At 40.6% G+C, this 22870-nt stretch overlaps 2 protein-coding genes across 4 annotated transcripts in view; one reads left to right on the forward strand and one right to left on the reverse strand.

Annotated features, from left to right (window-relative positions):
• The window catches only part of LOC135476400 (uncharacterized), a 30734-nt gene extending 24968 nt beyond the window's left edge, over positions 1-5766 (reverse strand). For all 3 annotated transcript variants that reach the window (XM_064756408.1, XM_064756409.1, XM_064756407.1), the window contains exon 1: positions 5485-5766. The gene's annotated coding sequence lies outside the window, so the exon portion shown is untranslated. The remainder of the gene's footprint in view (positions 1-5484) is intronic.
• Positions 5767-5961: 195 nt separating this feature from the next.
• On the forward strand, positions 5962-22870 carry LOC135476683 (beta-alanyl-dopamine/carcinine hydrolase-like). The gene is made up of 11 exons (XM_064756792.1): positions 5962-6095; positions 10053-10156; positions 11919-12116; positions 12798-12920; positions 14068-14206; positions 14873-14968; positions 16136-16235; positions 18857-19009; positions 19632-19750; positions 20655-20735; positions 22022-22870. Exons 2-11 carry the CDS (start codon positions 10073-10075, stop codon positions 22120-22122), a joined length of 1194 nt encoding a protein of 397 aa, XP_064612862.1. The 5' UTR covers positions 5962-6095; positions 10053-10072; the 3' UTR covers positions 22123-22870.

Raw genomic sequence — 22870 nt, forward strand, 5'->3', positions numbered from 1 at the left:
GTTCATGTAAATGCTTAAATAGTAGCCAATTGCACACCCCACTAACGCGATGGCTAAAGCAGATTTAGGTAAAAAAAAAGCAGTGAAGCGATTTATTAGACGTTACTAGTCAGAAATTACTCAAAATACGATGTTGTCTTCACATTTAACATACAAAATAACATATAAGCGACTTTCGTTGCGTACAAGGTACCATATAAACCATGTTCTATCCAGACTCAATCTCAGTCTTCAATATCAAATCTGATATACACATACACCTTTCGAATACATCCAGATAAGCCCCAAAGAAGCATACAGCGTATAAATGAGTACAATTTTCTTTTACTGATTGATTGGTGTTTTCCGTTGTACTCAAGTACATTGAAAGACTACAATTGCTATGGACAGAGCAGACGACAGTGTCTAAGTGGCGGAAGTTCATATGGTCATAACGATGAAATACGGCCTCTTGTCAACTTAGCTCAGGATTTATACTAACTGATCATGTAAATGATCATACAGCTCCAATATATATGTACCACAATGAAATATACAGCAGCATTAAGTAATAAAAAATATGCAGTGGTTTTAATTGTAATCGTTTGGACGTCACTGGTCTAGATCACAGGACCGGCCTGGGTATCACAGTTGGGAAAGCATCCTCTTCCAGATACGGTAGATCCAGGCTCAATCCTGGGTCAGGTCACACCTAACACCTGACAAGAGGAAGTTTCTCGCTTGGCGCTCGGAATGAAGAGGATTGTGCAACGACTGGTTGACCCATACCAGTATAATGGCTCGGGTGAGGCGACTTGCATCCAGTGAAGCAGCACTAGATAAAAGAGCGATGGAAATTCGTCCTGCAACAAGGACTGAAAAATCGTTAAACTCCAAGCACTCACTCAGTCTTGAACATCGGCCATTATATCAAATCAGTAGATTGTCAGTTTGTGGATATGCTATGCTACACTCTATACCTACTTGCAAGAAGAACCACCGACCCACCAAACCTCACTTCAACTGAATGCCGGAAGTTGAATGCCTCCCCACCCCCTCCCCGCAATAAACCAGAACGCGTCATACGGCAGATAAGTAAATGTGCATGTATGTGGTCCTCCATGTGTATCTATTAACGTTACAAACTTTACTACAGAGCTCAGTTATATTTTTTTCTTATTTTCAGTGTTTTTGACTGACTTTTCCATTTGAAACAGTCCTAGAGCCCATGTATAGTCTCAAATGTCACACAGACACACAAAATGCACGAACTTTCTGAATTGTGTGACTGCCCACCTTTACAATGATTTTAACATAGCCACGAGGGATTGTTATCTACCAGAGATGGAATTTCGGTTATATGCAGTAGAAAGAGCTATCTGCACACAGACCCCCATTACAACTTCGTTTTCCGGGAGGGAATGTAAATCTGTGTATTTTAGGATGTAAAGTCTTTTTTGCTGCAAGCCTGCCGTTTTTGGTGTGCAGGCGCATGCTTGGTATCAAAATGATAGAAATTGTCTAAGCTTTGGGCAGGTATGAGTTTTAATGATGAAAGTTTGAAATTCTGGGCAAGAGGACACAAGGAGACAGGTGGTGATGAGGCTGCAAGTGACGTCCCCTTGGCGTTGCTAGGCTCCCCTCCCTGCTGCTGACATAGAAAGGTCCAGATTTTGACGGTCAACCTGTGTCAAGATTTTTATGGCTTCTTTCTCACAGGCTGGGCCAGTTATACGCCAAAGCTTACTGGCCATGGATTGTTTGGGACTGAGCTACAGCGCTAAACGTTAACATTGTCGCTTATGGAAAACTAATGGGGGTCTGTGGCCTGATCTGTCCACTTGTGCCAAAATACGTAATATGTCACTGTGTGCTCAGATTTCGCAGCAGCCTGATAATATTTGGTGGGTACATTTGTGATGGGGTGTGCATTGACATGGAATTTGACTGAACAGTTTTAAAGCTTTTTAGTTCTATATTTCCCCGCATATCCATTCTGTCTAAAAATTGGCTAAAACGCTCTGTGGTCAAGGGTAGTACAGGTGTGTGAGCAGGCTGGATCAAACACCGACAAGTTTTCATTGTTCCTGATTTTTAAAATGTCTCTTTTGGGGATGACAGTGGATAAATAATGCAAAATTTTAGTGCTGTAAGTAAAATTGGAGTATGTGGCTGGTAGATAGGGTGTGTGATAAGGGTGGTCAATAAGGTCTTGCATCACATATAAGGGCCAAGCCTCAGACAGGCGAATAAAACACATCAGCAGATTAATTTACCCGGCTAGAGTAGTAGAGAGGGCCAGTGTATATTTAATTTATAAACCAAGTCAGGTTCTGCCCATGTGTGCCACCAAACACTAGGTAAATGTGCATCAAATCAACCTGCAGGTCACAAAACATTAAAAACAGGCATCTCTGCTGCAACACTGGCTGCTGTCTTGGGCATAGACTTGAAGTGGACAAGGTAAATTTTTCTCTTTAAACTTAAAAATAATGTTATGTGCACGACTGCCGTCAGCTTCTAAATTTAGCTTGCCACTGTTTACATACGCTGAGTTCAGAGCCTGCTGTCTGCCTCTACCTTAGAGTGTTCCAGAATTCGGTGCCTGTTTGTTTCCATCAAGTGTTCAGGAATTTTCTTATTCTAGAAAATTCCACCAGTCTATATAAGACCTATGAAAGCAGGTCAAAGGAAGAGAAAGGAGAGTTATTGAGAGTTTTGGATGCTTTCGCTGTGTGTAGGTATTTTGTGCTGAATTTTGGTGTCTTTGTAGCCTCTGGCTTTGTTATATCATATCTCCACCGAGCACTTGTTCACAGTTTGAACTTGTATATTTAACTTGTCCTCTTGTGTACACAGTGCTTATTAGTACACGGACCCTGTCTGTGGAATTTTGTGTATATTTCGTCATACGCTTAGTTATACTGTGGATTTTCCCTCTTGTGAATTTGCCTCTGAGCATTTATGCCTGTGTGGTATATATTGTGGAATATATGCGTCCGTTTGGACTTGACACCGTTGTACATGTAAGTACTTTAGTATTTGTATAGATACTATTATCCTTTCGTGTTAAACTTAAGTACTTTAGTATTTGTAAAAGTCTTGTTATCTGTTCTTGTTAAACCTAATAAATTGTTGTAAAATAAAAGCTGATGGTTTTGGTTACTTTTTTGTGCGGCTAAACTGTCGTGTATTTCGAACAAGCCATCCCTTTATAATACAGACAGTTTGGGTCGTAACAATAAACAACTGTAGGCATGTAGTTGTCATTGCATGTGTGTATTCATTCCTCTGACAAGTTACATGTGCACTCACACATTATGTACGGCGATGGAAGAAAAATTATCAATTTCAAGTATCTAGCATAGATGTAAGTGTGATCTGTTGGAATATTGCCCTTGTGAAAATGAGCCTCTGCCCCACCAGGTGTCTGTTTCTCCACCAGAACATAGTGTGACACCTTTAGCAGTTTTATTTGTGGTATCTGACCTCCCTGGGAAGCTGGGATTGTTCTTTATGTTTCCAATGTCCTCACATACAAGTTGAGAGCTACACATGGCTTTCACATCCTAGTTCCATACCTTTTGAGCTTTCTTCTTGGTTTCCCTCTTTAGACCTTGTCTCTCAAACATGGCTTCAATGAACTTTGCCTAGTTTATGCATATATTGAACTGGGATCTACCTAAATGAGGGGGGTCGGCTAGCCGTTAAGCTGCCTCAAAGGCCTGACCAATCGGATGCAGTCCTCCACTCCCTTGGCCGACCTAGAATCCCCGCATTGGTCCAGTACTACGCCATGACACATACCCCTCCCAGGGAAACTTCACAGGTTTCTCATATATGTATGGGCACCTTAAATGTCCATTCGTCATGCCCACCCAGGAACAGCCAGTGTACAACCTTATTATAGATGTAATTTCTCACTGATTATTTGAAGATTTCTGTGTTGTTACAGATTAAAAAGTATAACTTTTCCCCCTTTTTGGGTCCCTTCAGCATGTCTTGGGGAAAGTTGCCTTGCTGACTGTCCGAATGGCCAATGTGCACGTACTGTGTAAGTGGCAAATTCATATTTCTCCCCCCTATTTATCTCTTGTAGACCTCTTTGTTATGTGGAAAGTACTAATTTAGCCTGACGCAACAATACAGGTGGTTCTTTTGCACTGTGAGTTGAGGTAAGCCAGCCAATCAATGGCAGCCATGGGGGTGGTGGGGAAAGGGGGGGGGGAGGGGTATTTTAAAGGGTTTTATCATCTGAATCAGTATGTGAAAGGGATACTAGTCTTTTCTTAACCCCTATCCATGGAAACAGTGCCTATGAGCATTTCTATATCAATTTGGACACATATGTTTACTTTTATGTTGATCCAAGTGGACTTTTCTGGAATTTTGAAAATCCGCTTTGCTACCCCCCCCCCCCCCACCCCACCCCCCCACCCCCCGTATCACTGTAAGTCAAATTTTGCACAAAGTTTCTAAAGGGCATGTCCTATATTTTGTAAGTAAACTGTCAGATAAATTACCTATCTTTTGATATATATCTGGACTTTTGGACTTTAACTATTTTCTTAGCACTGCTGTAAACAAGAAAATCTACTCGAAAATCCACAATTTTCTAAATGTTTGCTATTGGAAAGTGTAAAATACTTGGTCATTGGATTTTTTTCATTTTTCTTGCAGATATACATGCCAACATTCCAAAACATTTAAATTCCTCCTACTCAAAAGTTTTTGCATGTATCAAGCCCTCACTGTGGGTGTGAGGGTGAGAGGTAGTAGGAATTGTGTGGTGCAAAAATTATTGATTTTGACTAAAGTTGGCTGGTGTGATAGGACACAGACCCCCATTACAACCTCTCGTTTTTTGGAAGGGACGAATGTAATTCTGTGTATTTTAGGGTGTAAAGTCTTTTTTTGTTGTCAGCGCGCGTTTTTGGTGTGCAGGTGCATGATTGGTATCAAAATGATGGAAATTGTCTAAGCTTTGGGCAGGTATGAGTTTTAATGATGAAAGTTTGAATTTCTGGACAAGAGGACACAAGGAGACAGGTGGTGATGAGGTTGCGAGTGACGTCCCCTTGGCTTTGCTAGGCACTCTTCACAGCCGCTGGCATAGAAAGGTCCAGATTTTGACGGTCGACCTGTGTCAAGATTTTTATGGCTCCTTTCTCACAGGCTGGGCCAGGTATGCACCAAAGCTTACTGGCCACGGAATGTTTGGGACTGAGCTACAGCGCTAAACATGCGGATTAGACGACCTCAGAGTGATCACTATCCCAGAATGTCTGTCAACAACCTGCGGATGGTCGTGGGTGTCCCCCGGGCTGTGCCTGGTTTCCTCCCACCATAATGCTGGCCACCGCCGTATAAGTGAAATAATCTTGAGTGCGGCGTAAAACGCCAATCAAATAAATAAATAAATAAATAAATACTTTGCAATTAACGTGTTACATTTTAATAAGGCAGTAGGCTCATAGACAAGAGAAAGAGAAAAAAACACCATACCTTAAAATGAACAGTGATGTCTGGGTGAAGTCAGTGTTTTGCGTTCGTATTTGTGTTCCGACTCCCCTTGATTTGTTGTGGCGAACGGCGGACTCGAGAAAGCTCTTTTGACAAGCCCTTGGCAAAGCGGTCAATAGCTAGACCTGCATCTGGGCGTTCTATGTTCTTTCCAGTGGCAACCACACTCACATTTGACAACACATAAAATAAAGCGCTGCGACGTTTAAGCAGAAATAGATGTGTATTCACTGCAAATCCCGATAGATACAAAGCCGATTTTGAAGAGAACCGAAAATAAAACAAACTGGTCAAAATATTTCCGCGGGGATTTCCAGTGTGAATACCCAGCGTATAAAACTGGATCACGTTGTTACAGTGTGACTGACAGTCGTATACTCAATCAGATCATATTTTACAAACAAGCATGGCAGGGCGCCATTCGACCAATCAAATGCCACAATACAAAACCCAAATTCACGGCGAAGTAGAAAAGGGTGAAATTTGCGGTCAAGCCATGGTGATATACGACATCGTTGCGACCAAACACACCGTCTGAATAATCGTCTTGAGTCATCAAGGGGTTTATTTGATCTCACAGTATGAAGTGAAAGGTTTGTTTACGCCAGGTTGTAAAGTATTTGGGTAGGGCGAATTATGTTGCGCAGCAATGACCTAGTAATGTGGATGGCCTAGTTTTTGAGCCTGTCTTATTTACATAGCAAACGCCGCCCCTCTAGCACGTGCAATTTCCCCTGTAGGCGATCAGCAAGCGGTCGGTGGCTCAGTAGAGAACCCATGTTACCCGATGCTATAATGAGACTAAACGCGGGTGTGGGGTAGTACCATGAAGGTTTATTATGGCTACTAAGATTTTATAAGTAAAATACATATACACATACATACTAATATTTCAATCAAGGTCTGTGTCATGCGATATTATTAATGCATTGATACAGATTAGTTGTTTGGTATTGAAACTTACTGAAAAAGGTGATTTTCCGAACCATTACTGACTTAACGAAAACGTGAAGAATACATTTCTCTACCAAGAGACCGGATTTTTATAATGTTTTCGGGGGCCTCCGTGGCTCAGTCGGTTAAAGCGCTAGCGCAGCGTAATGACCCAGGAGTCTCTCACCAATGCGGTCGCTGTGAGTTCAAGTCCAGCTCATGCTGGCGGCCGTACGGTACGTGAGAAGGTCTGCCAGCAACTTGCGGATGGTCGTGGGTTTCCCCCGGGCTCTGCCCGGTTTCCACCCACCATAATGCTGGCCGCCGTCGTATAAGTGAAATATTCTTGAGTACGGCGTAAAACACCAATCAAAAAAAAAAATAATAATAATGTTTTCAATGCAAATACCGACAATCTATACCCATGTATATTCCATAGAATTATAAAATAACAATAAGCAAGTCTCGTTACAAACCACTGCCTGAAGTAACATCTTTGTGAACTTCATAAAGTTATTATAACTGACGCTATCGTGATATTTTCAAGTTTCTAGAACTTCAACATTTAACTATTCACTTGTAGCTGCCTCAAACTATCAAGGAGATCATCTGTGCGGACTTGTTCATAGACAATATATTCGCTATTTAGCCCTGCTATGATAGCGCTTGGTCGAAGCTAACTATCAGACAGGACATCTGTGCGGATTTGTTCAAAGGACAATATATCTGCTATTTATTGCTGCTATGACAACGCTGTGTAAATGTAGAAGCTAACTACTTTGTCAAAGAGAACGATGTAAAAGTCCACAATCAAAGAAGCCTACTGTAGCGCTGCTACAGCATCCTATATCTTGTAGCTAGGTATCAAAGAGTGAATTTTTGCATTTTTTTTTTTTTAGCGGGGCAATATATTTGCTATTTAGCGCTGTTGTGATATCGTTATCTAGTAAAATAAAAGATGAATAAGCATATAGGTTCTAAATGACAAGTGTTACAAGGCCAACTCTCCTGCTTGTTTAACCGATAGACCTTACACAAGATCAAACAAAGAAACACAAGGACGCTTGAATAATTTATTTATTTGATTGGTGTTTTAGGCCGTACTACAGAATATTTCACTTAAACGACGGCGGTCAGCATTATGGTGGGAGGAAACAGGACAGTGCGGGGGAAACCCACGACCATCCGCAGACTGCTGGCAGACCTTCTCACACACGAGGGGCGGGGGGGAGGACGCTTGAGGAATTCGTCTTAACTGTGGATTCTGTATTTACGTAGACTCACTTGGCTTTCGAAGCCGGAATATTCCATCCGGATGTGTGGATGTGGATATATATATATATATATATATATATATATATATATTCCGACTTTCAAAGGCAAGTGACTTCTTTTACTCAAGTCTGTATATTTGTATTTATAGACTAACGTAAAGGAAAATTCGGGATGGTTTGATCGTAAATATGTTCACAACACCATTACGTACCTCCAGAATGTACACCCTGTTTACAAACTAAACTCATGAACACCGAAACCTCGAGCGCGCTCTATTGAATTAAAGTGCAGGCTATAACGTATACAGAGATAAAAATGTTGGCCAGACACTGACGAAGAAAAAAATATAAAACAATGTTTACAAAGATAGGGTTCGTAACGTCTGTTTTGAGCCTTTGCCTGGTCGGCTTGTAGTAAAATATATATCATTTTCATGGCATTAAAATCTGTGTTGGTCAAGAAACAAAGATTCGTGTATATCGTGTATGAATTATTACTGCCATGCAAACAAATCTTTGAAACAACAAGTCTTTCACCAGTGTGTATTCTTAAAGAGCTGGATCCTCCTGTTCCGGGATTACAAAGCTGTCATGAACTTAACTCAGACTTACTCTTAAAGGAGAAGAAAATTTAAAAACATGGCACTAGAGGATGAAAACATTTTTTTCTACTTGGTGTTGTCTGCTGCATAATTTTGCGATTTTTCCTCGCCATACACGTAAAGCCTGAAAACGGCAAAGCGGACATAAATCTTTGAGTCCATCGCGTTCACCATATTTAACAACTCTCGGGCAATGAGAGTCGTTAAAACTGCCTTCTCGTTCGTGTAAACTCGGAACCAACATCCAGGATACCGGTGTCCCGATCGTCAAGCGGAAATCGTAGCAACGCGAAGTACCGGCTGGCAGGTCACGCACATTTTCTACCGGAACTGCACTTCGGCGGTTTCCGACGGCTTCCTAACACATAAGACTTAAGGACTAGTTCTTAGGCAAAATGGTGTCGCCCACAGCGGATTTTGAGGCTGAATTTATTTATAATTTATCAACTTGAGGTACACATTAGAATTTTTTATGGCATGCGAGGACATGCATTCTATTTTCAATGGTATTTGTTTGATATTTTAATTTTCTTCTCCTTTAACACATGACATTATTCCTGACTTAGATTTGAACTTTATCGTTAATTTTCATATTTGTCACGAACGCCTGAGACAAATATATATTTAAATATAAATTCTCATGACTATTCACAATGTTAGCGCAATAAGATAGTTTGAAGTAAGACTAAGTCTGAATTTAATCTAAAGGCACCTTCGCAATCGTAGATGGGGTGTGAGACGGGCGCTTATCTGTAACCCTAGATAATCCCACTGCATGCCAAGGCAAAGTAGGGTGTTGAATTTAAAATTTAGGCAACAGTATTCCTCTTCGGATTTATAGTGCGACGTCCAACAATATAATACTTGGCGGAATATTACGAGTAGAAAGCAAAAAACGCTTTACTAAAGGCAAAGAAAAAAAGAAAAAATATACATCAGCTGAAAAACGATTAAACTTTGTCCAGAGAAACAGTTCAATTTATTTTTTTGAATTTTTCGAAACAAGTAAACTGGTTATGAAACATCAGATTCTATATATACATGTATATAACACAAGGAAAACTTTTTGCGTGATGAGGATAGAGACGAATAAGATTAATGAAAACTCGTGTGAGTAATAAAACACCGTACTTGTATTTAAACATCTGTTGATGCTTCTCAAAATAGAACAATTTAACAGTCACGAAGATTAAATATGTATCAAAGTGGTTTTGTCTTCACACACACTGAAATGCCACAGAAGGAAAATAAAGTCTTTGCGTGAGGTGTATCAAGGGGAAAGAGAAGTTAGAGAAGAACAAGATGAATGAAACCTTTGATGACGAATATAACATCACACATGCACGTATACATCAGAGAAAACTGGCCGAACAAGCCAGTCTAAAAACCACGCTTCGCTGAAGTCCACAATCTGATCATCCCAACAGATCATTCTGTTCTCTGATATGCATGTATTGTAATTTCCTGAACCATAGCGTTGCATATGTATGCACCTTCCCATTTTATCTCGCTTCGTGATCTACTCGCCACGGCCGCAGGCCAGTGAAGTGAACTAGCGTGCGCGGTCACTTTTAAGCGTTTAAGTCCTTATCTTTGATTTAGGCTAATGGTGAGCAGATATACATGTAGATATATCTAGGTCAGAATGTCAAACCGTGGTGAAATATGTCCTGAGATATCGTGATGGTAGGCCTATATAGATCTATATAACCCGTAAACAGCGTGGACCTCTTTACTTCAGACTCGTCTCACTTCTACACGATGCAGTCCTCCAGCGAACGTCTGCCTGAAGCTTTGCCTGTCCTCTTCACCAAAGGCACATCGTACGAAGTCGGATTCAACATTGTAAGTAGTACTTCCTGACAGGGTGGAGCGGGTATCATTATCATTCGTACACACACATGGCGGCATTGTCTACAACAACAACAACTCTATATACACATCGGTTGCGTTTACGCGTATTGATTTTTTCCTCATACGATTTTCGCTATAAATTTCAATGCCATACATTGCGCCCACGGGACAAGTCCAGGCTATGTAGTGCTATCGACAGACGTGATCTTGTTTGGGCTTAGCCTACCCACGAATGTCTCCAACACACACGCAATTTGCTGTCCGATGGTTAGAGCGTCTGCTTCAAAGTTGGATGACCCAGGATTCAAACACGGATCGGGTCATAAAGAAGACTTTTAAAATAGTACTTTTTAAAAATGTTTCTCCTATCATGGAGTCTCCTGTAGTTCACACCATCCTGAAACATCACTATCTTGAATACATATCTGTTGCCTATGCAACATGTTGTTGCTTCTGTTCGGTCGTCTCTAAAAGCCGTGATAAAGTTTCTTTTGAACGTCAGTATATAATATACCCAGTCATTATGCTGGCACTGGGCCAACCAGTCACGTTTCCTTGCTCTACCCTCTCGCTGCTGAGCGCCGAGCGATGCAGCAACGTGTACAATTTTTAAAGTCTTTTGTATGACCCACTCCAGTATTCAACGGAAACGGTTCTAATGACTCCTCGTTCTCATATGACACAAATTATTAAGTAATTTAAACATGTCTACATACATCTATGCATACAGTGATCAGCCTTCGTCAATAAAACTGCCTTAGGTGTCTGTTGGAAGGTACCAGTATAAACTGTTTTCTAGAATATACATATTAAATGGACAGGACCTTTTAAAGAACATGGAGGGTGTCACGCAACACACCGGCTGGTACGTTTACTTCCCCCCGAATAATACACCGTCTTACTGTTTATTTGTGCAAATAAACGGTTTGGAGGTTATTCAGATGTTACATTTGTTTTCTGATAATTGGAACATAGGACTATTATCGGCGTTTTCTTCAGTGAGAAAGCTTTTATTTCACATAGTGTATAGATATTATGTTTGTTATTATAAAACTTTTACATGTCTACAAGTGCGCCACGCACCAATAACACACGACTTATATGGGTCAACTACTAAGGCTGCTGCTGGATGATCTAAAATTTATGAGGTCTGCGAAAAGGAACGAAAGAGAACAGCACCATATAATATGCCTCCTTTTCAGATTTTCGTTATTTTGGTTGATATTGAGTAGACCCGAACACCCTTGACTTGATATTTGTCTTTACATACCGTTACGGCGGTGGTTAGATCCTTAAATCACCATAGAGCCTTCAATATAACAAATGACTTACATCACAGTGAGTAAAACCAAAGCACTGACGACAGTGTGATAACTGGCAAGTGGTGAAACCCATCCGGTGAAAATACGGACTCCTGTCAATTTACCTCACTTAGGATTTTAAAATTGCAAATTGCCTGCCCCCTAAAACCATGGATTCAGTAGACTTAAATTTTAAAAAAAAATACAGTAATGTTCATTGCAGTTTATTAGACGTCACTGGTCTGGCGTTACTCAGGATGCTGTGTTGCCTTCACATTTAAATATACAATAACATTTAAACAATGCAAAGGTACCAGACCTTAGTGATGTGTAATCTTCACCAAGACATTTGTTATTCTTCCGTACGGAATACACGCAAGAATAACATCAATAAATCTATAAAATAGATAAATAAATCTTACAAAGTGTTGTATCTTTGGTTAACTTTACAGGGGAAGTGTTTCTCGGAGAGGATTCGGACCTACCATGAACGACAAGGCAAATTCCTGAGCAGCATGGTCCAATTCTATGATTCCGATGAAGGTCGGAAACACCTTCAAGAGTACATTGACGCTTCCGAAAACCGGTTTCCGAACTACATGGAGGAGATCAAGGGAACAGCTGATGGATGTGGAATAGCATATGAGCAGGTTTGTATAGCTTATGCATGATTTGTAAATGGGAAGAGTTTAACGTGTGAAAGGATAATGAAAATGTTGGCACGTATACGTGCAAAGGGTTTATTATAACGTTTGTGTAGGTGTTAGGAGGATAGTGGCATGGTAATGACATGGTTAATGACACGGCTAATAGACTTAACATAATTTATATGACGTATTCAGCAGTTTTGTCCAGATCTTGGTCAGTAAGCTGTACCTTGTATTCTGCAGTTTTGTGTTCTTCCTGATCATTGGTCAGTAAGCTTTAACTTGTACTCTACAGCTTTGTGTTCTTCCTGATCATTGGTCAGTAAGCTTTAACTTGTACTCTACAGCTTTGTGTTCTTCCTGATCATTGGTCAGTAAGCATTACCTTATAATCTGCAGCTTTGTGCACATCCAGATCTTGGCCAGTAAACTTCACCTTTTAATCCGTAGGTCAGTAAGCTTCACCTTGTAATCCGCAGGTCAGTAGGCTTCACCTTGTAATCCGCAGATCAGTAAGCTTCACCTTGTAATCCGCAGGCCAGTAAGCTTCACCTTGTAATCTGCAGCTTTATGTTCTTCCAGATCTTGGTCAGTTATTTTTGCCTTGTGTTCTACATTTTCATCTTCTTCTAGATCCTGGCGAATAACGTCTTCCGTGTATTCAACATCTTTATCTACTTCCAGATCTTGGTCAGTAACTTTTGGCGTGAACTCTACGCCCATCCGAGCAATTCCGGCTATGGCAAGGCGGCAATTCTGGAAGAACCAATGGGGTGCACCGACATTCTGTTAAACAACGACAAGGCGGTAATGTACAGCAATGATTTTGCCGCTGCAAAACGTGATCTATCAAAGATTCACAAACCATACCCAGTCGAATGTAAACAACCATGAAGTCAAGTATTTGTGTAGACATTATATTGTATTCCCACCGGACTATTTTTTTTTTTAGATTTATTTATGTTCACTAACTTCATAGATTTATTTGTTTTAGGCGCCTAGTTTAGGACTATGATCAAGTGCTGTATTTGCTTCCTTAGTATTTTTCTTATATGTTATATCCGGTTTCTCATACGTTATGGCAGGTTTCTTATCCGTTATATCCGGTTTCTTATACGCTATGGCTAATTTCCTTCACAAAATACCCAATTTTCTCTACTCTCAACATTATGTTTCCTTCACATATTTCCCAGCTTTCTCCGCTCTGTCCCGGTTTCCCTGAAAATATTTCTGGGTTCCTCTACACTTTCTTCCCTTCACATAATACCCAGCTTCCTCCACCCTTCCTTTGGCTTCTCCCAGACTATGACTGGTTTCCTCTACATTATGTTTCTACATTTCCGGGAGCGGTAGATCCTGGGTCAATCATGGTTCGAGTCACACCTAAGACTTTAAAAGAGGAAGTTGTACCTTCAGCATGAACGGGATAGTGCAACAACTGGTTGACCTGTATCAGTATAACGGCTGGGCGGGGCAGCTTACTTACCTTCGGTAAGGCGTTTCATTGAAGCAGCACCAGATAAAAGAGCAGTGGAAATCCGTCCTGCAACAAGGAGGCACATTACATGCACTCTAAGGATGCCTTTGTCGTCATATGACTGAAAAATTGTTACGTGAAACGTTAAACCCCAAGCACTCACTCACTCATTCCTTCACATAATACCCAGCCTCGCCTGGTTTATCTTTGGTTTCCCGCAGACAATGACTGGTTTCCTCCACATTATGTTTCCTTCACAAAAGGCTCACCTTTCTCCGCTCTATCTTCGGTTTTCCGCTGACTATGCCTGGTTTCCTTCATGCATAAACCTGACAAACATCATATACTGTGTGAAATATCAGTTAAATTATTTGTGCTTCATTCGATCTCGAAATTATCTGGTAAATGAAACCACTACATTTGTTACTCCCGTAAAAAAGCGCGGCGATCAGTTTTCACCTTGTCTCTTCCATAAAGAAAGTGATCGGACACAACGAGGATGGCGAGCTAACAATGAATGATCAAGACTACATCGTCTGTGCGGAAATAGACGAGTACAAAACGAAAGACGGTCGGGTGTTTCCCGCGGAAAAGTTTGTGGCTCACACCTATCCGGGTAAAGTATCTAACTTATTGCGCATGTCATGTCCAAATTTAAGCCAGTGGGTGAAATATGAGCGTCAAATATCGTTAGGTCTACCCAGTCATTTACAACCACAATCATAGCTACAGCGAAAACCACAAGCTAAATGGTCTATTTAGCTGAAGACGATCGACTCTTGGCCAGTGCGACCTCTGAGTGTTTGGCTCTGGCTTTAAGTCAGGAAATTTGTCAGATACCTGCCGAGGAGCGGTGATGTTTTATCGGGCTCTGTGTGGTTTCCTTCATCCACAATTTTAACAGCTGTCAGTGAGAGGAAATATTCCTACGTGCGTCAGGTGCAAATCGAAACTGAAGATCGGTCTGGCTTCGGGTTCCTTTCATTCACCTGATAGCTTTCACACGTAGGCGCAATACATTAAATTCATTTACAAATTTCCAAATCCTTCACCAGCAGAAAAAAGGGCCACGCACGTGCAGAGAGTACAAGTTTAGCTTATTCATTCATCCCAGTAAAGTCTGGCTGAATACATATTCCAGTGAAGCAATTAATAAGAGCCAGTATAGGCATGTTCAGATAGATGTATGCTGTAGAGCACTGGTGAAAGGACACGACAGGACTTCTACTCATTTTCTTTTATTTATTTTTTTATTTATTTATTTATTTATTCATATTATCAGGTGTTTTACCCGGCGGATGTTTCGCCTTCAACAGTCACGGGCTAGGCTATTCGGTCAACACGTGTTGGTCGATCACCATCCCACGTAACAAAATAGGTTAGTCATCATTAATGTGGAAGGCCATTCGTCTCATTTGCTGAATAATACTGCATTGTAACAATTCTAGGCCAGTGACGTCTAATAACTCGTGGTTAACATCACTGCGTTTTGTTACGGTACTTAATTCTACTTAAATCGACGCGCTCAGTCGGTTAGCGCGCTAGCGCAGCATAATGACCCATGAGCCTCTCACCAATGCGGTCGCTGTGAGTTCAAGTCCAGCTCATGCTGGCTTCCTCTCCGGCCGTAAGTGAGAAGGTCTGTCAGCAACCTGCGGATGTTCGTGGATGTCCCCCGGGCTGTGCCCGCTTTCCACCCACCATAATGCTGGCCGCCGTCATATAAGTGAAATATTCTTGAGTACGGCGTAAAACACCAATCAAATAAATAAATAAATTAATTAAATCGACGCTGATTGGCTGACAGTTTCCTGGGTTAAATCTTGCAGCCTTAGTCACGCTGGAATAAATGTACAACACCTGTAAATTCAGCTCAGGCTAATCATGGCCCGGACTTGACTAACTGTCACACCATCAGAGTCGATTGTGTATCCCTTTACGCCATGGTTCCAGGACGCGCGTAAAGTGCTACCATTAAGCATTTAACGCTACAGTTAGAGTAAAACCCTAACTTGACACGAGGCCAGAAATTACTGGCTACGTGTTACCCTTTGGCAACGACCACGCTGTCCTTGCTGCTGTAGTTTTACTCTCTCTTGTACTCTTATATATGTTACACATTACTGTTGCAATTCACGATGGACTTTTCCAGGTTGTGATTTCAAGTTTTCCAGTTTTATTTGTTGGCTGAATTTTGTTTGTGCAAACCTAATCTTTTTGAATAGTTTCAAATAGGAAGGCCCCAAATCTTTGTGTTGATATTAGATGCATAATTCCACTTTAAATATTAACCATCAACCTATGACAAGTTACTGACCAACTTTCTCACATGTGACCTACAAATACGCACGCCATATGGGTAACAGACAAGTGACCTTCAAGGAAAGTCAAACGTTGCAAACGGCCACACAAGCTGCGTCGACCATTTCTTCCTCACCAAATCCCCACAAGGCGTGAGAGAAGAGGAATTGTATTTAAATGTGTCTACATACGTATTAGCGTGGTTTGAGTCAAAAACTAATATTAAGCAATCATTGATCTCCAGGAGAGGCGATCCACATGAGACACTTTCTCACAGCGAGGGACACGGGTGACTTATTGCGAATACTGAGAGATGAAGACGCTGGCTCGACTACAGGGCTCGGGTACGCACGTCTTTGACAGGGTACTAAAAGCATCTACAGTATATATGTATACATGCTTGGGGTTTTACATCGTGCTTAACAATTTTTCAGGCAGTCATTAGGTGCGCGTACATATATTGTCTATTCTTGTGGCAGAGCGAGTCCATACCAAAGTACTGCCGCCACTGAAGTATGATGCCGATGACACCAGACATGACGCGACACCCTTTCACATTATACTGACACCGGGCCAACCAGTCCTGTTTCCTCGCTCTGACCTCTCAGTGCCGAGCGGCAAACAAGGCTGCAGTATAAGTACCATTTTTAAAGTCTTTGGTATGAGCCGACTTGGGTTTGATCCCTGGCCTTCTGTAGATATTTACCTCCGCCAATCAGTTTTTTAATGTTTTGTCCGAATTTATTGTGTCAGAAATTAACATATGCAGAAAGTTATTCAGGGATTTGGATTAAATTTGATACCCAACCTGTAAGGACCAATCCGGTAAGTTTCGGTGGAGATTCTGATCTGGATACGGACCCAAACACTTGTTTAAAACAATTTCTCTCTAATTGACAGGTAGGACAGAAAATGTTACAGTATTCTCCCTTTTTCCGTGGGGCGGGAGTTTCGTGCTGTCTCAGAAGGCGTTCTAGTTCACTTTTACAACACCTACATGTATAACAAATCGACATTGTTTATTATTTATTTGTTTGACGTGTTTTACACTTATACGACGGCGGGAAGCATCCGCAGGTTGCTGTAAGGACCTTTCCCACATAGGGCCGGAAGAGGAAGCCAGCATGAGCAATGCGACCGCATTGGTGAGACGCACCTGGTCAAAATCAGCATTGTGTGAAAACCTTGCGCTTATATCCAGTGTGTGTTTTGAATTATGTGATTACTTGATTTTGTTGTTTAACATCGCAGTCAATAATATTCTGCTTAATATATCAAGATGGCAAGGTTTAGGAGAGAGTAAACAAGATTTACAAGATGGCAAGGTTTAGGAGAGAGTAAACAAGATTTACAAGATGGCAAGGTTTAGGAGAGAGTAAACACGATTTACAAGATGGCAAGGTTTAGGAGAGAGTAAACAAGATTTACAAGATGGCAAGGTTTAGGAGAGAGTAAACACGATTTACAAGATGGCAAGGTTTAGGAGAGAGTAAACAAGATTTACAAGATGGCAAGGTTTAGGAGAGAGCAGACAAGATTTACAAGATGGCAAGGTTTAGGAGAGAGTAAACAAGATTTACAAGATAGCAAGGTTTAGGAGAGAGTAAACAAGATTTACAAGATGGCAAGGTTTAGGAGAGAGCAGACAAGATTTACAAGATGGCAAAGTTTAGGAGAGAGTAAACAAGATTTACAAGATGGCAAGGTTTAGGAGAGAGTAAACAAGATTTACAAGATGGCAAGGTTTAGGAGAGAGTAAACAAGATTTACAAGATGGCAAGGTTTAGGAGAGAGTAAACAAGATTTACAAGATGGCAAGGTTTAGGAGAGAGTAAACAAGATTTACAAGATGGCAAGGTTTAGGAGAGAGTAAACAAGCTTTACAAGACGGCAAGGTTTAGGAGAGAGTAAACAAGATTTACAAGACGGCAAGGTTTAGGAGAGAGTAAACAAGATTTACAAGATAGCAAGGTTTAGGAGAGAGTAAACAAGATTTACAAGACGGCAAGGTTTAGGAGAGAGTAAACAAGATTTACAAGATGGCAAGGTTTAGGAGAGAGTAAACAAGATTTACAAGACGGCAAGGTTTAGGAGAGAGTAAACAAGATTTACAAGATGGCAAGGTTTAGGAGAGAGTAAACAAGATTTACAAGATGGCAAGGTTTAGGAGAGAGTAAACAAGATTTACAAGATGGCAAGGTTTAGGAGAGAGTAAACAAGATTTACAAGATGGCAAGGTTTAGGAGAGAGTAAACAAAATTTACAAGATGGCAAGGTTTAGGAGAGAGTAAACAAGATTTTCAAGATGGCAAGGCCTCGGTCTACATATCTTAATTTAGATCGTTATTACTCATACCAATGCCAAAAGTAACATATTTTCCAAAAGCTTGTTTATTTTCTGATTGATTTAACGTCATCTTCAAATGAAAAGACAAATACTTGAACAATTTTACGGGAAAAAAGTCGTCAAATGGTTCTACCTATATCCATGAGAAACTCGAGAGGCGTGTTTTCTGAGAGACTACCAAGTGAGTTGAATTAACTGTATACTTAAAAAGCAGTGGATGGAACTTTGCTTTAAATGTTTATGGATTTCGTCCCATGCACAGTTCATCAACCGCTGTATTCCTCGCTCTGTTTACTCATATTGTTCATATGACAAGGTGAAGTGCTTTTCCCATCACACTCTTTTTCATAATATGATAACAGTTATGTGGATAACAACTTATTGCCTATAGTTTGGTGTCGTTTTTTCGTGTTTGACGACCTACTAACACTGTCTTCAAGCATAAAGGGTGTTAGTATCTGGACCGAATTGTCGTTTAAACAATAAACAAGACATTGTCATCCATATAGCTTTGTCGTGTTATCTTCCCATTGTCTAAATAAGCCAGTACAAGTCCGCTTATTTTTATTTCAATAAATTTGAAAATTAAGTGATTTTATTTCTTTCTTGTTTTTTCAGAATTAACGCGGGATTTTTACATGAACAAGACCTTCACAGTTTCGAGATTGCTCCGTATTTAGACAAACCTGGAAACAAGGTCTCTATGGTAACCATATCCAATGACAACAGAAGTACGTCAATCGACGGACCCTTCTACTGTAGAACGAATCAGTAAGCTTCTTATTTGGAATCACCTCATTATGTCTTGGCTACATTGTAATCAGCTGGTTCTTTGTAACATTAAAAAAATCGTTGTTTTTCGAGGTTTGTCTTTCCTCCATTTGGAAACTCGAAGATAACTTATTCTTGGAATTGATGATAACCACCAATTAATGAAACAAGGCTATTAATAAAACTAACAGCCATGATGACCGTTACATACGTAGCCTTTTAGCTGGTGCGTGAATGAATGGAAAGAGCACACGAATTGACGGTAATAATCAAATCCGGCCTTGAACAGGGAATATGTACATTTCCCGCTCTCGCCATTCCTCGTGCCTTGATGGCAACAAGCTGTCGACGATGCTCTTTTGACCGTTTGCTCAGCCTAACATTCGCTGAAGGCCACTTCAGTGTTTTCTACAACTATACCGTAAATATTTATACGTCACACGTTGGAAAGTCTGTCGGTATCTTAACAAGGCCCTGTACATGGTTTATCACAAACAACCATAAATCTGACATCCATTGTTTAAGTGGAAACAAATTCTTTAGTTGGGAGTTATGTAACGATCAAATAAATAATGAAATCGAACATAATGAAATAATGTTTGAAAGTCGTTTTCGCTTTCAGCCCCTTACATTTACCGACAGAGCCAATGTTCAGTTCTAATGAAGGAACAGTATTACGCTATGAACGGGTTCGTCAGATATCGACCAGAGAGACGCGTGATGACGTTCTGCGCATTCTCGGTGAGTGGTTTTGAGATACGCACCGGTCCCCGTGTTCTTATCTGAATCAACGTTAGTCTCAGAAAATTTTTGCATAATGTACCAACTAAATCAAATGAGTATACACATACTCAAAGCAGAAAGCAGCCGGATCGAGTATCGTTCGGAAGAACGAAAACTGAGGCTATATGATTGGCCAAAAAAAGACGTCAACTGAGACATGCATTGTCTTCGACGCATGCTATGTGTACACTTGTGTATTAAAAGAAAATATTTTGATCCCGTTTTCGACACACATCAATTTGCTTTGCACGCCGTTCTTTTGATTGTTTTATTTTATCGACGGTGGTCAGTGTTACAGACGGGTGTTACAAACGGAGTCCTCCGGAATAAACTGTAGTTCTTCGACAAGTAATTGACGAACTTGTTGACAACATTTATTTATTTATTTGACCGGTGTTTTACTCCGTACTCAAGAATATTTCACTTATACGACGGCGGCCAGCATTATGATGGTAGGAAACCGGGCAGAGCCTGGGGGAAACCCACGACTATCCGCAGGTTACTTGAAGCCCTTACCACGTTCGGCCAGAGAGGAAGCCAGCATGAGCTGGACGTATTTCACAGCGACAGCATTGGTGAGATGCTCCTAGGTCATTGCGCCGTGCTGGCGTGCTAAACCCCTCGGCCACGGAGGCCCCAACTTCCTGACAATAAACTGTCGACCACGCTCGTTTGACAATTGCCAGGCTAACGTTCGTTGAAGATCACTTGTGTTACACGAGTATGGTGTGGATATCTGTACGAAGCCTGTATAGGAAAATACATCAGTAACTTGCCATAGATCGGTTTCCTCCGCCCATAAAATCTGGCCCCCATAGTTAATCTTCAATCAAATAAATAAATCATCTCTTTATCTACATAGGTGATCAGCAGCACCCGCAGTTTCCCGTTTACCGCCGGGGTCAAACTGACAAGGACACCTCTAACGGAACCGCTTGTACATGTGAGTGGAACGTACTGATACCATTTTTGACGTAAAGTCTGAGCGAGTTTGGCACTTAGCAAATATTACTTTTTGATTTTATTACGATTATTTCTGATTTTATTCTTTATAATCCTTCATTATTATATTATGTTTATCATATATTTTTATGTATGTATGCTTGGGTTTTAACGTCGTTTGTAACAATTTTTCAGTCGTATGAGGAGTTATGAGGTGTGTGTACATTGTGGCACGGCGAGCCCATGCCGCCAAAATGGTGCCGACACTGAAGTATCATGCTGAAGACACTAGACACGACACCCCCATCCAATCGCATTATACTGACACCGGATGGACCAGGCCTGTTTTTTTTTTTTTTGGCTCTAATCCCTAGAGTGATTATTGCTTTCCATTGGTCAATATAGGGTCACATGATATTCCGTTAAACATGGTATACAATTATCTCCCGCCAAAGCAAAACAACGTCGCACTCGCAAAGTAATATCTCACGTTCACAAGGCAATAGCAGACGATCTCGTGCTAATATCCATTTGTGTGCCTCCGAGACATCTGCGCGTTTGTAATGTAAACATCGGGACGATGGCTAGCTCCGCTGTCGATGTACACATTCAAAGCGCAATTCAAAGATTTAGAGCAAATAACCTGATTTTTCGATATAATAAAACATATAGAGCATGCAGAAGATGGGATATCAGGAATTGTCAGCTTTCGACTAGTAACATTCAACTCGTGCTTCGCTCTAGCTGAATATCACTTTTTGGAGCTGACAGTTCCTGATATCTCACCCTTCAGCATGCTCTATCTGTATATCGTACTGAAGAAAGTTTTTAAAAAATAAGTGGGTCGTGGGTTCCCCCTCCCAGGTTCTGATGGGTTTCCTCCCGCCATAATGCTGGCCGCCGTCGTATTAGTGAAATATTCTTGAGTACGCGTAAAACACCAATGAAGTAAATGAATAAATAAAAATAAGTGAAGGATTTGTTATACCAGATTAACAAAGTACCGGTACTGGACTATTTTCAGTGGTGCTTCTGAAGATGACATCTTTCTGTTCTTGTATTTTTCCTTTAAATATTAACTCAGTAGGTTAATAGATTAAATTGTTGAAACCAGTATTAAAATATTCATGAACACAGAAATCCGCTTTCAGTTCGGGAGGTATATATGTATTTATAAAACGTTTTTGACTTTGTCTCACATTTACCCTTACACATATGGTCATATTCATTTGAATTTGGCATAAAAGTTATATATCGCTTTTGCTTTTTTGTTTTCTTCTTTTTCAGCCTTAATCGACTTCAATAGAAAGACCCTGAGTGTGTACAAGAACAATCCCAGAGATGCTAAGGCCCCAGTTGTTAACCTGGCGATGACAGTATTTGACTAACCCTCACATCAGTCATGCGCACTAATCTCTATAACCGGAAAACTTATATTCCACCATAACAGTGATTTTTTTCTCTGTATGTTCATTAGTATCTAACAAGTCATTAGTATATAACAAGACCACATCTCTATATATTTGTGAACTTTTTCAAGATTTTAATTTCATTATTATGATGCTTTTAAGAGTTTTATGAAACCCATGTATAGGCCAAGTTCTAGCCCAGACGGACATATACTAATTGAGGAGTAAATAAAACTGTATTATTCGTATGATAAGCTGTAAGATAAGAAATTGTGAGACAAGTTGGAAAAACCTCTGTTTTAATGTTGTGGCTGAATTAATCCACATTTATTAATTGACTGGGTGTGTTATCTAGTACAGCCTGGGTGGGGACTCTGTGACTTAGTGATTAGCATGGTAGCGCAGCACAATGACAGAAGAGACTCTCATCAATGCTGTTGCTGTGAGTTTCTCTCCGACCGTATGTAGGCCTACCTGTGAAGGTGGTGCCGAGCTACCTGCTCTTGGTCGTTTTTCTCCCCCAAGCTCTACCCGGTTTCTTCCCACCACAGTGATAATCGTGTAGCATTAATTCAGATTTGAAGTTAGGAGTTAGAAGTTACAACTTGTATCTTCTAACTAAACATCTCTAATATTGAATACGATGTGAAACACCAATCAAAGAAATCAGTCAACTAATGACAATAAGTGATAGACGACGGTCCCGTGGCCGTTTGTGTCTTCTAAC

The sequence above is a fragment of the Liolophura sinensis genome, chromosome 10 (assembly GCF_032854445.1).
Source record: "Liolophura sinensis isolate JHLJ2023 chromosome 10, CUHK_Ljap_v2, whole genome shotgun sequence".
Classification (NCBI taxonomy): Eukaryota; Metazoa; Mollusca; class Polyplacophora; order Chitonida; family Chitonidae; genus Liolophura; species Liolophura sinensis.

Bases quoted from the DNA above. Each gene is read 5' to 3' on its own strand.
- LOC135476683 (XM_064756792.1), top strand. From the start codon at position 10,073: ATGCAGTCCTCCAGCGAACGTCTGCCTGAAGCTTTGCCTGTCCTCTTC. The intron at 10,157-11,918 runs GTAAGTAGTACT...TTAACTTTACAG, and splicing joins ACGAAGTCGGATTCAACATT to GGGAAGTGTTTCTCGGAGAG. The intron at 12,117-12,797 runs GTTTGTATAGCT...ATCTACTTCCAG, and splicing joins GTGGAATAGCATATGAGCAG to ATCTTGGTCAGTAACTTTTG.